Below are 16,265 nucleotides of genomic sequence, written 5' to 3' on the forward strand. Positions count from 1 at the left end.
ATGTACAAGGTAGCGCGAGGGGTGGAGTGTTAGGAGAGGATCTGGTTATACAGGGCGCTGGGATCACTGACCTACATTGCTGGTCACATGAGGGATGAGGGGATTCATGGCCAAGTGTTCCTCTAAACAGGTGGACATGACAGGCATGGTGAGGAGGTGGAGCCAAGGTGACAGCTCACCTGTCATACACAGCCCAATCTCTGAACCCCCCCTCAGGGCCGCAGCCGTGTTGGCGTTCCACTCCACTCCACTGCCTGTCTGTGATGAGGGGGACATTGGGGGGGGGGGGGGGGGGGGGGGGGAGCGAAGGAGGACAGGGACAGAGATCCTGACCAAATATTAAAGCTGTTCAAGCTTAGATAGATCAGCCGCAAAAAAAAAAAACAACTGAAAAAAAGCCCTCTTATTCAGATCCTGAGTTTTGTATGCAAGGCATAGCGGAGCCTTCCCAGGTGTACGTATGGAGCCTCGATGTGCCCCCTCCCCCACTGGGTGCTTACCAGGCTGATTGACTGCCAAAGCGCTGGGGTCTGCCGAAGACAGATGGAGGGACTATTGCAACGGAGAATTGGAGAGGGGAAAAATAACCAATTTGATTGCCTCGACTTGTTTGTTATTCTCCGCTGAAAGTAGGTTGCTGGTGCGGTTTACAGACCAGGAGATTCAATTTAGATATAACAGATGCTCTGATAAACCATTTTAATAAAGTCTGTCGCATGATTACGCTGCTGTCCGCAACAGGTGCAGTAAATATAATTCTTAATCTTTATTATAATAGTCAATGAGGCAAAGCATGTTCTGTTCACAGCCCCTCTGTTGCCAGTCTTAGATTTAATTTCAGCCTTTATTTATAATGAAAAATACATTAATATTGCAACTTACCGGAAGGAGCTTTGAAAGCTATGTTTTAAATTGAGTGGTCTCATGTTGCTTTCGAGTCATGTACTGAAATAGCTAATTTCCTTTGTCAGTTTGCTGGAATGATTTTGATCATAACTGATTCAAAGTGGACATCAGAGTGAGTATAGTATACAGTAGAATATTCATGTATCTTAAACATAAGATATATACTGGGCCCCTAAAGAAGGTATCACTCTATTTATGCATTTTCAAGTAACATAAATAAATAATAATATAAATGTTCAGTATTTCAAGTGTACAGGTATTTGGATATTGATTAATTTGGCATTAGTTTCTTATAATTGATAGGATATAATAATATTTCATTACTGACTGTAATATGCTTGAATCACATTACTGAATATTTACTGCATCCCCTCATCAGACGAGTGGATTGGGGTGAGTATGTGATTTAACCTGTTCAGTGTCAAGGCTGGTAAAACTCAGGAAAGAAAAATACAAAGGAACCGATATGCCCCCTTTATCACAACAACATGCTATTGTATGTTTTTAGGGTGGATGAAGTCATTGAACCAGCTGTCTAGGGTGTCCGCGGCAAAGAAACTGTAACCTGGCAGGACATTAAAGCCAAACTTAATCCATCAATGAGATGCCACAATTTGGGATAGCCTGGGACAAAATGTGGTGAATGAACAGAATAATAGGGCAACTACAGTGAAAGCCACAGGCAATTGCTGTAAGCTAGTCACAGGATAACAGAATGTATTTTCCCTTTAATTATGTTCTATAAAACCACCCTTGTAAATAGAATAGCAGGCTCCTTTTGGTGATCACTTTCCATTTTCAGAGCAATAATAATTTACTTTATATTTAAAGTATTCAATTATGTTTCATGTATAATTAAAACTATTATTATAATTAGTATAATTTAATTATATTTAATTTATACATAATATATATTTATGATTCTGATATAGGTACACAGTACATCTGGCACCAATGAAATGCAATCATTGTGACAACATTTTAAACACAGTACTGTCTATATTCTGGGAAGGCACATTATTAAAGCAAAATGTAAAACGGAATAAATTGAATATCATTGTAGCTGATGCAAGGGCATTTCTATTGGATGAATCATGAATTCAGTGAAGCAGATAGCAGGCATGCTTTTCATGTGACAGTAAAAAAACTTCTCTAATATACATTCCTATGGAGCATGACAAGTTTAAAAAAAAATAGCATGTAAACCCGTAAGGGGTTTACAGTATCAAGCACTGGGCTATATCACGAGGGCCCATTTTTGTATTTTTATTCAGAGTTTTTTTCCCATTTGTGATCCCAGGGAAAGTTGGCCCACCAACCCCAGCATGTAGGCAGAGGATGCATGTGGGAAGAGTGAACTGGGGCAACGAGCTACTTCAGGCGGCGGCACAAACATTGAAAGCATTTCCCGATGATTTATACCTAGGCATATGGCAGAACCAATGAGCCGTGTGATAGCATGCTGATCGCGCTGTCCTCGCTCGCGCAAAGCGTCGCCTTATTCATCTCTCCCCCCGCCGCTCTCCCGTCTCTCTCCCGGCCGTGTGGAAATGAGCGGGGGCCGGCTTCATATGTATTCATTTGTCCCAGTCAGCAAGGCTCCCACATGCTTAGGGACTCCTGAGCTATCACTGTTATTTCTCTGCTCAATGAATATATAGTGCCTGTCGTTGCTCTGACCCAGAAGAGCAAGCGAGCAAGAGAAAAAAGAGAGAGAGAGAAAGAGAGAGAGTGCTGTAGCTTGTATTAATAAGAGACTGACTGATGCGCATTTACGGGGTTTTCACTTTGCTTGTTCTCAGTGGGCTTTAGTACTGTGGGCAGAAATTGTGCTCATGGATTTAAAATGAAAGACATGTTTTCAGATGGGAAATTGGTCATTTAAGGTTAAAGTGTCAGTCCGGCTATTTTAAATCAGGTTTGACATGAGAGAACTTAGGTTCTCTAGCATACTGTAATAGTCATCAGTGCTGTTCTGATGTCATATGAAGGCTCCTACCTTGAGATGTGTGGGGCCTTTATACTGTATTTGGAAATTAAACAATTAGTCTATCAAATTCAGTCACGGTAATCAATAATATATGTCACACCTGTAAATTCAGTGTTAGAATTATTCACCCTGAACATTTATGAAAGAAGCACAAAATGCATGCCCTCAGGTACCTGTGAAAATCTACAGTAACTGCAAGAAAGCATTTATGTTAAAACCTCTCCTTCCAACAGTATTCGAGAATTATATCACTCCATTGCCTCGGGGCCGAGAGGCGTTTCCTTTGATCTGACAGCCCTTCCTGTGTTTAAGCTCCTCCATCTCGGGGCCCATGTGAGTGACTGCCGAGGAACCAGAGAGCTGTGCTTCAAGGGCAGTCACGTGTCCGTCTGTGTAGAGTGCAGCCCGTGTCGGAACGCTGAGGCGTGCTGGCTCCTTGGGTTGGGCAGATTCCTCAGCTGCTCCAGCATTTCAGCTGCTCCCTGGCGTTGATGGGGGTTGGTGGGAGAGCCTGACCTTAACTAAGCAGGTTCATATAAAGAAGAGTACGGTGTTAACTTCCCACCCCATTATTTTTTTACTACCTGCAGCATCTCATTGTTCCCAGCATGCAACAGCCCCTCTTTGACTGGTATGTTGGTTTTAGTCTTTCCTGCAGGAATCACAAGTCAGGTAGAGTTAACTCTCCACCCAGGGCTTTCACTCCATGGCATGTTAGCACAGGCCCTCAGTGAAGTTCTCCTTTCCTGGACAGAGAAACAACAACCCCAGGACCATATGCATGCAAACAAGCTTTCCCTCTGCGTTAGACTGTGCTGTGAAGAGAGCTTCATGCTGTATCTCATCAGACATTGGGCTGTCACCCGAAGATGCATTTCTCATGTCCATAAACAAAGGGGTTTGCAAACGTCAGCTCTTTTTATATCAGCTGGTAGGTGCCAAGAGCATAGCGTGAGATTGGCATCATGGTTCTAGTTTGGTCACAGTTTAACTCTGCTTTACTGGTAGATGTTAGCTCACAGGGAGTTATAGGCGGAGAGTGAGGGCATATCTGTAAAGGGGTGGGAGGGTGACATTGGGGGGGAGCACCGTGAAGCTGTTTCACAGGATTTTTTTTTTTTCCACAGCATATATGTCATTTTAGGTGGAGGAGATGGAAGGTTGTTTAAAAGATGCAACGAGTCCATTTTAAGCTTTGGGTTTCAAGTGAATGGGCGCATGTAGACTTGTGAAAATAGCTGTGAATTACTTTCGGGCTCTGACAGCTGCGACTGTGTGGACAGGAACATCGAAGAAATGGTGCACTTGTTATTTCTGGATTTTGGGATTACCAGCCTGTAGGCCCCCGCTGTTCAGATGCAATTTTCCGTTGTAAAAAAAAAAAAAAAAGCAAGAATATTATGCTTTCCTCACCTTTTCCCATTACACACATTGGCCTTTTCACAGACTTACTTATGATTTAGTTTATTTTCTAATGCCACACAAAAAACTCATTTCTTTTCAGTATGAGACCTGAAGAATCATGACAAATGAGTGTCAGCCTTGGGGCTTGCTGATTTTAATGTATGACCTGAAAATAGATGTTTTTTTTGTTTATTACTCTGAGCAAAGAATTTGGTCCTCCAGCTCTCTAGTTGTCTTAACTTTGAATAAGGCACTACTTTTTTGCGAGTGTGCTTTTGCTATTACACAACGAAATATAATGCATAACATGCAATCAAGATTTAACTGAATATAATGCATGGCATGCAATCAGACATGCAGTATTTACTCTTTACTGTTCCTCTCCGGTCAGTTTCTACTAATGTGAACTTTTTCATGAATGCTCGACAAAGAAAATGACGCAGGTAAGAACTTCGCCACTTTTAGCATCCTCCACACGCTGAGAGTCATTCAAGGTATATCTAAACTATGCCTCTGACGTAAGTTGTAACTTTTTTTGCCTTATTTGCAGAAACCCAATATAAATGCACAACTACCGTCACGTCAATTAATTATCAGATGACACTTTACTCTGAGAAGTCACAGCATCATAGCAAGAATGACAAGGTGACTGACTCACGGCTAAATATCAATGCAGGAATGTATCGGGGAGTAGCAACGCTCTGACAGTCACTCCCCCTCACCAAGGATAACATGCCTGAGAGCCATTCTGGAAGGCGTGCCAAGGCGCTGGCTAACGCTTCAAAACAGGCTTAATAAATGAAGGAGGATTTCAATTTGAAATTTGCATGAATAAGTAATGTCGCCCTTGGAATTCATAATGCAGGCTGACTCGGCTTTGAGTTACACTAAAGCTTTTCTGTGTATTTAGATCAGTCCAAATTATTCTGTTGATATGATGCAGTATATGTCCTGGAGCAGCATACATAAACAATGTCACCCGAAAGTAGGGCTATATATTGCGAGAGCTTTTTTCCTGTAATTATTTCCACAAAGAGGGAGATTGAGCTCTGCTTTTAAATCAAAGTCAGCTGGAATCCTTTCATTGACAGCATATCTGAACCTTGAAAGCATAGTCGCGGGCGAAGTCAGAGAAGTGATTTCAGGCCACCTTAATGTGCAGATCTTTCTTTTGGTTTTGAAAAGACAGAGCTGCTCAGACTATCTTAAAGTGTTTGGCTTGGGTTTCATACCATCCTTGAGCCACACTGTGTCTAAACTGTCAATGGAGTACAGTTGCGGTGCCCAGTACATCCTCATGTGTCTGTCCACTCAGCTGATGACCAAGCACCCCTCCAAGCGTCTGGGCTGCGGGTCCGAGGGTGAGCGGGACGTACGGGAACACGCCTTCTTCCGCCGCATCGACTGGGAACGGCTCCTGAACCGTGACATCCAGCCGCCCTTCAAGCCCAAAGTGGTGAGTGAGCCCGACAAGAGCCCCCCCCCAACACAGCAACAGGTTCCCTCGCTGAGGTCGGCGATGAATTCAGGAGGCAGGTTCTGGAAAGCTTATGACGTGCTCATCATTGGCTGAGATTTACTTCTTTAAGATATACCTCCTGGGAAGATATGTTTTAGAGAAAGTTATTTAGGGTCCCATCACAGGAAAACAAATCAGTGTTGATAAACACATTTATATTATTCACCTGTGTATCTGTGTTTGTGTTGAAAAAGTGTTCCATTTTACTTGTTTGGATTTTTACGTATGTTCATTGTTTTGGTGAATGCACAGCTTCTCCAGACTGACCGTTTATGCCATATTCTCCCCTCTAGCAGGTTACTGATCACATGTACTGCATACAACTGTATCTGCTCTTAAATGTGCTGTCTCACCAGTGAAAATGCAGAGGGTTACACTGAAACGTGGGTGGGGGGGGGGACTTCAGAACACTACCTGTGAAATGAACACCCTGGCATGCCTCATGCTGTCAGCGTCTGAAGGCGGAAATTTGTCTCACAAGCAGGGAGCACCTCTCACCTCCCGTTGTCCCCACATTCCCACATTGTCCCATGGGCTCAAACACATGTCACGCCAAAGAGCTGGAGCAGTCTGTCAGAACAGCGGTTTACCTGCCATGTGACTGTCACTCGTTAATACAGTTATTTATTTAATTGTCAGTGCCATTTGATGCTTAAAGCCCAGCTTTGTGAAAATGGCAGTAGCAATTCCAAAGGTCCAGTCATCATGCCTTTAAACGTCCACCAGCAACTTGTTTTTAATTATTTGATTAGTTTGTAGACTTTTTATGGAAGGAGGTTCTTTTATCCTTCGGGTTCATATGAATTCCTGTATGCAGTCATAATGAGTTCCTCACTTCAGAAAGGAAAATTAAGAGCTTTTATACCATAGCAATGTGCTTTTAAATTGTGCCCTTTATAAAACATAAAGCATTAAAAAGTGTGTAACCAATTGTTTTTACACTTAAAAGCAATGAAATTGCATGGTAAGATGTAAAATGAAAAATTACGGACATCTGAAGCGGTACTCATAAAACTGTCCCTATAGACTTAGACAAGGGAAGATCTAGATTAATATAAATGTCATGCTGTTTTGTTTAATAGAAAGACCTATAAAATAGTCTTAAATAGCTCCAATATGCAGAGGAGAAATGCCATGTTGGACCCCAGAGAACCTGTTTTTTAGATTAAAGCCTCCCTACATGCAGGGGTATACATGTGCGTTTGCCTGTGTGTATCTGTGTATGTGTATATGTGTGTGTGTGTGTGTGTGCATGCGTGTGTGCATGCGTGTGTGCATGCGTGTGTGCGCGTGTGTGTGTGTGTGTGCGTGCGTGCGTGCGTGCGTGCGTGCGTGTGTGTGTTTTCCAGAGCTTTCTCTGTAATGGGGCATTCACTTCTGTCCAGGTAAACCTCCTCACATGCCTGTTCAATTGGCTGCAGAGAAGATGGAAGACTAGTCAGTTGCTGTGCCATGGGTAGTCTTCATTAATTACCACACCATTCACATTATGCTCATCGTCCCATTCACTCCCTTCAGTGCCTTCTCTGCCATGATTATAAAACTCCTGCACTATACTGTGTATACAGTATGTAATACATTAGCTGCCTTTACTCTGACCAGGAGAAGCTGACTTTCATATGCAGTTCTTTCTATTCCTATTGCTCCATGAAATATTGATTGTTGAAGTTTGAAATTGACAACATTTTCAAATGCAGTTTACCTAGATAAAAAAGAGTAATATGTATGTGAACAGAGGCATATTCATACAGAATACAAATATAGGATGAATTTAGCTACTTTTATTGTGTTTACTTATTGTGGATTAGGCTTGTTAGCATTTTGTTAATATAGTGTTAATCATTAGTTTGGGAAAATGTAACAGTCATAAAGAATAGTAAAGCTTAATAATGGTACATAAAGAATACTGTAATATAACTGGTAATATAATGAAAGACATTTTTTAATATGTCCAAAGGAATTTCATTTCAATATCAGGGATAATGAACAGAGGTGCCGTCTCCAAGTGTTGACATTATTCAGAGGGAAATTGTAGCTGCTGGCTAATGGCGAGAGTTCTCTGGGGTTATCGTCAAGGCAGTCTTTTCCCCTGCTGAAACCAGAAAACACCCTCGCTTGTTTAATTTCAGGTCCTGTTGTACTCTCCACTTTTTATTACTTTTCCAAGCCTGCCTCCACCCAGTGATCTTCTGCCACATTCATCCCATGGGAAGATAATTGCTCCTAGGCCGGTACAGCCAAGGCGACCCACAGAGTCACCAAGGTGTAAACACAACATAAGCCGGGCTGCAGATTCATCTTTATTTGTAGAACTGTTTGGAGAGCTGCCTCTTAGGGGAAAAAATGCCAGTATTTGCCTGTATCACACACGTACTTTCTTTTGCGAAGATTTGCTTTTTTGACTTAGATTAATAATATGAAAATCACTTAACTCACTTAAAAAGACAATGAGCTTATATCCTATTTGGACATGAGTATATAAATGTCACATACATGTATAATGTGATTGTGCAGTATTTTAATATTATATGGAAATCTGGACTCATGATCAAAGTTCAGATCTGTGGTAAAATTGGATGGGCCTAGTAAAAATACATTCATTTAAATGGCCTGCATAAGTGTGGCACTTCTCCTATAAAGGCAATACTCAAGAATAGGAATATCCCTACCTAGGCTGGAATATCCATACATTATACATGTGTATTTCTTCCAGATGAGTTGTCAGCATGTCAAGGGATGGAAGGGAATGTTTAAACTGCAACAGCACAGGCACATACTTTATTGTCAGAAGTGAGGTATATAAGGAATGAAGTAGGTCATCCATAGATATATAGATGTATGGATGTATGTTGTCTGATGTTTTCTACTGTTCTCCTCGGTTTGAAACCACAGGGGTCCAAGAACAGGGAAGATAAAGGCCATCTTTCTTGTGTGTGTGTGTGTGTGTGTGTTTATGTGTGTACTTATGTGTATTTTTGAGCGTGTGTGTGTGTGTGTGTGTGTGTGTGTGTGTGTGTGTGTGCGTGTACGTGTACGTGTGCGTGTTTGAATATGCACTTGTCATTGCAGCGGTATACAATGCCTGTGACCTGCCTCAGAAATGATAATAATGAGCCCCCAGCAGACTAGACCTTGATAGACAGGAGGGTCTGTGGTATTTAGGGTGCAATGCTCTGACAGTCGTTATACTCATAACAACACTGCCCACACCCTCGCCTTCGCTGACCTAGCCCAATTAATCTTAAGCACCCTAAGCCCGCCGCTCCCATTAGAACACACTGCAACATTCTGACAGCTGTGAAATTGAAATCAATAGGTAGGCACAAGTTTATTGAACACCGAGTTGCCATTGGAAACGAGGGCAATGACTTGGGAGAATCAGAGCAAACGCTTTGCTTAGACTGATATTTCTTCATTCATCCATCATTATGTTGGTCCAAGCGCTGTCTGTGTGCAAAACCCCAAGTAGGTCAAACTGCAGTCTTGAGAATATCTGTTGAGTTTAAGAGCTGTCAGTGTGGGCAAGGATAAGATGTGCTGTTCAGGAGTGAGAGGTAAAGAGAGATACCTTGAGGAATTCAGTCAGTCAGACAGAAACACAGAGTTTGTGTGTGTGTGTGTGTGTGTGTGTGTTTGACATGGAGAGCTGAGAGAACAAGAGTCAGGTTTTATCGGTTTTGATGTGAACTGTTTATATGAAATAAACATAAGAATTTCCACGTGTTTGTCATATTTGCAAATGCTAGGGTTAGACCAGGGAAGAAACAAAGCCCATGTGTGTAGTCTGATATTGTTCGTTGTTAATGCTGTTACATTTAGAGAGAAACCTGAGGTGTTCTGTGCAAGGTTGTGAGGGTTACTTTGAAAGTGTGTTCTGATACAGAACTAGACTTGTTATGTATTCCATTATGGCACTGATCAACTTCATCAGAATAGAATTTAAGCATTTGACAATACTGATTTGCTTAACTGATTTGCTCCACGAAGTATCAAGCTGTGTAAATCTATGATATATAAAGCTAAAGCTGTCTAAGTCTTCACACTGTGGCTGACTTATATATATATATATGATGCATAGCCATTAAGTCTTAAGCATGACAGCATTAAGCATGATATCTCCTTAGGCATGACATACACAATTACATTTAAGTAAATAGATATATGCTGGCTTGTTTTATTCAGTTCTTAAATGTAGTAGCTGTACAGTGTGTTATTGGATGTCATATAAAACCTGTATATCATGGATCATATATAGGAAATGCATGATTCATTCCAGAAAAATCTGTGATTATCAAAGAATCATCTTGGAACTGATTGCTATCAATGAAGGCTCGTCATACACTGTGCACTTAGACAACACCATAGACATGTGATTTGATGCTGAGGCCTGTAACGGAAATTCTATAGGACCTCAATGCATGTGTTAGATAAGACAGCCACTACTCAATAAACTATTCCATGTGTCATCAAGACCAGTGCCTTGTTTACATATCTTGCTGGTGATATGATGCATGCTCTGAAAACTGACAACTCCCACAATCCCTTCATTCTTTACCATCATAAGTTGGCCAGCTATTTTGTAGCTAGCTTTAGCATTCAGTTAAGCCTGGACGATAGTGGTAATCTGTTACATTTTATTTACAAGAACAATTTTTACCGTGAGACATTTGAAATAACATTTCTTTATACACACAAAATCTTGTAATTACAAGTTCCATTGGTTCCTACTTCATAAAATGACATGCAATCAGCTGCAAGTGGTGTTGAAAAACCAAACAATATTGCTAATTGCAAAGCCAGTTTGAGGTGATGCAGTGCTTAAACTTGCAATGCTGTGGAGATCGAGAGAAACTTGGTCCTCATCGCTTCTCGAATTTGTTCTGAAAGTATTTAAAAGTAATCTCCAAAATGTTTTATTGACCCTTATGATAGTATCAGGATCCTGAGTACTCATTTTGTATAGAAAACAGCTGTACTGTTAAAATATCCCCAATACACAGCTATTTTGCATGTATTCCCTTTCTCCTTCACTCTGAATAAATACAATATATAGTTTGGCATCTCTCAGTGGGATTGTCCTCTTCAGGTATTTGACTATTTAATTTTCACTGCGGAGATAGTTTAGCTTTATATAGCCTACAGGCAGGGAGATATTTGTATGTGGTACCATGATTTTTTTGTTATAGACAGATTGTCTCATAAATCATGTTAAATGATTTCTCTGTCCTTTGAGTCCTGGAGTATGAAAAGAGTATCCTACAAAATCAATCATGCGCAGTGCAAGCCAGGTGCATGATGGGAATCCACCAGCTTGAGAAGCAGTGATATGTAAAATGAAGCATTTCATCATCACACTGCAATAGATAGTGCACATTCTGCAGACCTTTCATGTATTGGACTGTGAGTGATGGAAAAGCTATCCTTTCATAAGCCAGAAGAGAGTGACATCCTGTTTCACCCAGTGTCCCTCTTAAATTAGTGTTAGTGATTGTGGATATATGTATGCCTGTGTACTGGCAGGTACTCGTGTGTGTGTGTGCGTGTGTGTGTGTGTGTGTGTACGTGCAACTACATATGTTAGAGAGAGAGAGAGGAAAGTGAAATATGTACCGTGTTGACAGTTTGCCAGCGGCTGAGAGGAAATGTCACCAGTCACTATTTATGTCAAGAAAGCACATTTCAAACTACCCACACAATCAGTCAGAACATATAGAAATAGCTTCTCTCAACAGGTAAAGGGCAAGAGGAGCTGTTTACATACTTTTTTTTTTACCACAAAATAATAGGACATCATTGATTTACTTGATCTGAGACAACTTCAGGGCATTTAAAAGCAGTGTCAGGTGGTAGAAAATAGGGCCAGATATTTTACAGAAGGCATGACAATATGAGTAAGGTGTGTTGATCCGTTTTTTTTTTTTTTTTTGGGACCGATGTGCCCCTCTGCTGTATTAATGAAGATGTTAAAGTTATGCCGTGTAAATATTATGAAAACCAGCTTCTATTTTAAAGGCCATTTCACGTTTCTGCTTCATCAAAACTGGCAGCTCTACAAAGCCTCTCTCTTCCTTTGCCCATCTGCTTTTTCTCAGCGGTAATCTCTTTGTGCGTCTCCCATTAATCTCCTCCTGGATGCTGTCTCGAGGCTGCCGGTAGCGTGCGGGCTTAAAAGAGAGGGGCACTACGGTGCTCACTAAGAGCAGTCACCCAGAGAGACCCCTGGCACTGCGCTTTGTGTGCCCGTCTTAAAGGCCACACTCCCTCCACTTCATTGCTGTTCAGACCTTCAAAGGCGGCCTGTTAAAAGCTCGCTCGCCCTCTTTCTCTATGACTCTGTCCCTCTGTGCTCTTTCTCTCTCTCACTCTCTCCTTTTCTCTAGCTCAGTATCTCTCTCTCTCTCTCTCTCTCTCTCTCTCTCTCTCGCTCTCACTCTCGTTCTCTCGGTGACAAGCACGTGCACCCACATACAGGAGATCAATGGAGTTTTCCATGAATGAATGAACAGATAAGATATTCTGGCATCCAACAAAAATGTGTCTATTTTTAGCTTCACTCAGATCATTTTAAGGAGACCTTGAAAAATTGATTCTGGGGTTGAATTTCAGGAGCTCATTGCATCATAATCTCACAAATCAATGGATACATTGCAAAAAACAATGAAAACTGTTCCATTTCCGTATTATTTTATGATCATTATATAACCACTGCTCTATTTTTATCTTTCCATTGAGCTACACTGTGTACACTGTGTATAACTACACTGTGTATAAAGGCAAGCTTTATAGCTAGTAGCAAGGTACAAATGCTAGATCACCTACTGTAGCTACTTCATTGCAAAACTGATATGGCTACTACATTTTTTTTTCTTACATATAGTAGTAAAGGTACAGCAGCTCAGGCACTCACTGTCCACTTATAGCCCAGGCTAACCTAACTAAATTCTTACTTTGGTTAAGCAAATAGTATCCCATCAACCCCTTTCATAGACAAGGCCATTCTAGGAATGGAATATTTTTATGATGCACATTTCTTTGTGTTTCATCTTCCATGGCTCTCCATAAATATGTTGATGTGTGTCTTGGTTGAAATCATTCTATACACAAAGCTATTACCAACAAATTTTTAAAATTAATGACTTTTCACTGTAAATGGTTCTACAGAAATTTAGCTAATATGTTAGTAAAATAAAAGATAGTTCTTGGGCATTAATGGAAATGATCTGTGTGCATTGTGTGTAATACTTTGGATGTTCTTCAGATTTACTGGAGATAACTCACTAAATCATGTAATGTAACTGGCTAATGTACAGCTGCCAGGGAAGTTATCTTGTAAATCAGGTAAAGCAATAAAATTAGCGTGTTCAAGAAATGTCACATGTATGCCTTAAGGCAAATCCCTGCCTCTGTTGGAATATTGTTCCATTTTCAGAATTAATGCAGCCAATCTTTTCGTAATTCCTTGCAAATATATTTTATGTGTGGCCACATTCTAATATTTGGTCTAATGTTGCAACTTTAGATATGTGTTGTGTTCTTCAAATTAAAACTTTCATTCTGACATAAAGTTCTTATCTTCCAAGGTAGCTAATATTCCAAGGTAGCTAACTTTGGGTAATTGAGTGTGTTGGCATGTATTTTATGTTCAATCTTTTCTCTTAACTTAGACAAAATTATGTCTCTTAAGATTTTGGTTGTGGAATTAGGCGTATTACTACATACTAGCGTTATATATAGCGATATAATGAGTTTTAGTGCTAACTGGGACCACACTGAACTCACATCTTTTCCATTACTAAATCCAGCCCTCAAGCTGTGTGCAGTATACAATATGCACTTTTCAGGATCTTTTATTTTCGACCATTCTCTTTATCATTTTGCAAAGATGCTTTTAATGACAACACCCTTTGGTGTTAATTTAGTCTACTGTTTTGCATTTCATTTTATGTCATGTATATGTTCTTTTGCTTCATGTATTGTTCCACATTCAGAAAAAGGAGTGTTTGTCTCACCTATCTTTAGAAATAATTAACCTCATGTAATTTAATTAACATCTGTATTATTAACAGGATTATTATCATATAATTATCATAGTATAACTATTAATATGTGCATTTCAAAGTGTAATAAATCTATTGTCTATTGTCTGCTGAAAAAGGTAGGTGCTGTCATATATAAATATTATAGATCAGTGGATTGTAATGAGTAGACTGCAGAGGCTATTTGTCAGGAAACAGGTCATTTAGCTTCACCCTCTGAATCCAGATCTAATTTTGATAAGTATTGTCTTTCACAGCTGCGGTGGTGTTTTTAAAACAGGGGGTAATTGCATTTTCATCCAGGTGAACTTTATCTAGAGCATGAAATCTGATGCGTTAGCGTCTGCTTCACTCACAGCTGATGAGGGAATAAATAACTGAGTTAACTTTGAATAGGCTGCACATGCAGTCCCCGTCTCTGCTAGCAGTGTGATGTTCAGGGGCTGTTGCGTCTCTCAGGGTTTCTTTTAAAGGACACATGTTTTTGGTCATTGAGAGAATGAGACACTCTGATTGTGTTACGCTCACACAATAGGATAGGTGATAGGAGAGTGCTGGGATCTTACACAGTACTTCTTTCCTGGGAATTAGACACTTCACAGTGGTCAGAATCACATTACCCATGTGTCCAGCTGTGTAGGTGTATTCACACTTCTGTTTTCAACAGCGGTAACCTATCTTCACGTCTCTGGCTCCCTTGACTGTTTACTGTTCTAGAGGAATGGGGGAGAGCTTGGAAGGTTCTCTCACTGTGTCCGAGGTCCTGTTTCTTCTCTCACATACGTCTCTGCCTTCCCCTTCCAGTGTGGCAAAGGAGCCGAGAACTTCGACAAGTTCTTCACCCGAACCCAGCCCATGCTGACTCCCCCCGATCAACTCGTCATTGCTAACATCGACCAGAGCGAATTTGCCGGCTTCTCCTACGTCAACCCAGACTACGTCCACCCCGCCGAGCAGTGTGAGGTATGAAGCAGAGGGGTGGGGCAGACCACATGCGCAGAAACATCAACGGAAAATCCAAGCGGCCATCCCCCTTAATAAAGAAAAAAAAAAAAGCTCCCAACATCCAAGCCCCCGGGGATTTTTCAGAATTGTACCTTTGTGTAAACAGGAAGTCCTTCATAGACATATCCTATAGAGAAAAAGAAATCCAGTGTCTTCACACATCATGCGCATTGTGTCCAAATTGGGTTTCAAGATGGGCATTTGAAAGTCAGTCTACCAAAAGTTACACATAAAATCTACCTGTGTTTTCTCTTATCCTTGGGCCGGACCACCTCACTCTAGTCACTACAAGAGGTGCTTGAGATTGAGGCTGGGCGTAACTCAGTCAACGATTTGTGCATACTGAAAATAACAGTAGCCATGACAACACTGCACTGATGAAGAAATCTGTGGTTCCTAGCGTTTGCCCTGTATTAATCTGATCCTGTCTTGGTCTTCCCTACAAGGAAATCAGAGATGACCTATTGTCAGCTAAATGCAAAGATAATTAGATGTCTTTTTGTCACCATGTGTTCAGTGTCAGCCTAATTTTTCTGCTAAATGGCAAATGTTTCTGAAATAGTTTACAGTTGCACAAATTACTGTTTTTTTTAATTACTCTGTGTGCGGTAATATTTACGGCATGGTGGGCATTTGGCACCTCGTATTGACCTCTAGCGATATGTGTGCCCTGTTTCTGGCTGGCTTTGTGAACCCGGAGACTCCATCTGTGTGTCACATGTGAATGCTCCAGTTGTTGAAGGGCCAATCTGCTGTCTCGTGCCGTTTCATGTGATTTGCACAGGGGTGAACGAAGTCTCCTTCACTTCAGAGTCCGTATTTCAGACAGGCAGTGAGGGAAGTGGCAGACGATTGTTTCAGGTGTGCCAAAAAATGTTATGTGTTGTTATGATTTTATGTCTTGTGTTTTTTTTTTTCTGAAATTGGAAGAAAACTGGTGTCCCCAGTTTAAACACCGATGGAGACTCTGGGCTTCAATCCTCCCTCAGCATACGAATGTTTAACCTAAGGTCACCTCTGACTCATCCTTGTTCGTTCCCATGGGTTATCAACCCCCTCTGGTTAAAACCGCAGCAAGAAGACACCTCCTTTGGAGTCTGGCCATAAATACGGCAGTGTGTAGCTCCGAATACAGAAACATTTTAAGTTGACAGTGAGGGATCCATGCTAGCACTTAAATTCTATTTTGCTTTTATTGGAACGACTATTGAAGGGGGCATTTTTACAGTGTAAAATCCCGCTCTCTCCCTAATAGTGCTTAGACTGAAATCCTAAACATACAGACAGTGAAGCTTTTCCAGAAAGGAAAAGTGGTCTTTAAGTATAACTAATGGAAAGTTTAGCAATTTGCATATGCACCATGCAATACCATGTTGCATGCTTCTTTTCTGTAGGCATAATTGTA

The 16,265-nt window shown here is 40.9% G+C and overlaps 1 protein-coding gene across 3 annotated transcripts in view; it reads left to right on the forward strand.

The window, feature by feature from the left end:
* Positions 1–16,265, forward strand: part of LOC118785273 (protein kinase C alpha type-like) — a 175,195-nt gene extending 158,930 nt beyond the window's left edge. For all 3 annotated transcript variants that reach the window (XM_036539905.1, XM_036539891.1, XM_036539899.1), the window contains 2 exons: positions 5,616–5,756; positions 14,660–16,265. In XM_036539905.1, the coding sequence (XP_036395798.1) occupies positions 5,616–5,756; positions 14,660–14,824 (306 nt within the window). In that variant the 3' untranslated portion in view covers positions 14,825–16,265. The remainder of the gene's footprint in view (positions 1–5,615; positions 5,757–14,659) is intronic.

The sequence above is a fragment of the Megalops cyprinoides genome, chromosome 1 (assembly GCF_013368585.1).
Source record: "Megalops cyprinoides isolate fMegCyp1 chromosome 1, fMegCyp1.pri, whole genome shotgun sequence".
In the NCBI taxonomy this organism is placed as follows: domain Eukaryota; kingdom Metazoa; phylum Chordata; class Actinopteri; order Elopiformes; family Megalopidae; genus Megalops; species Megalops cyprinoides.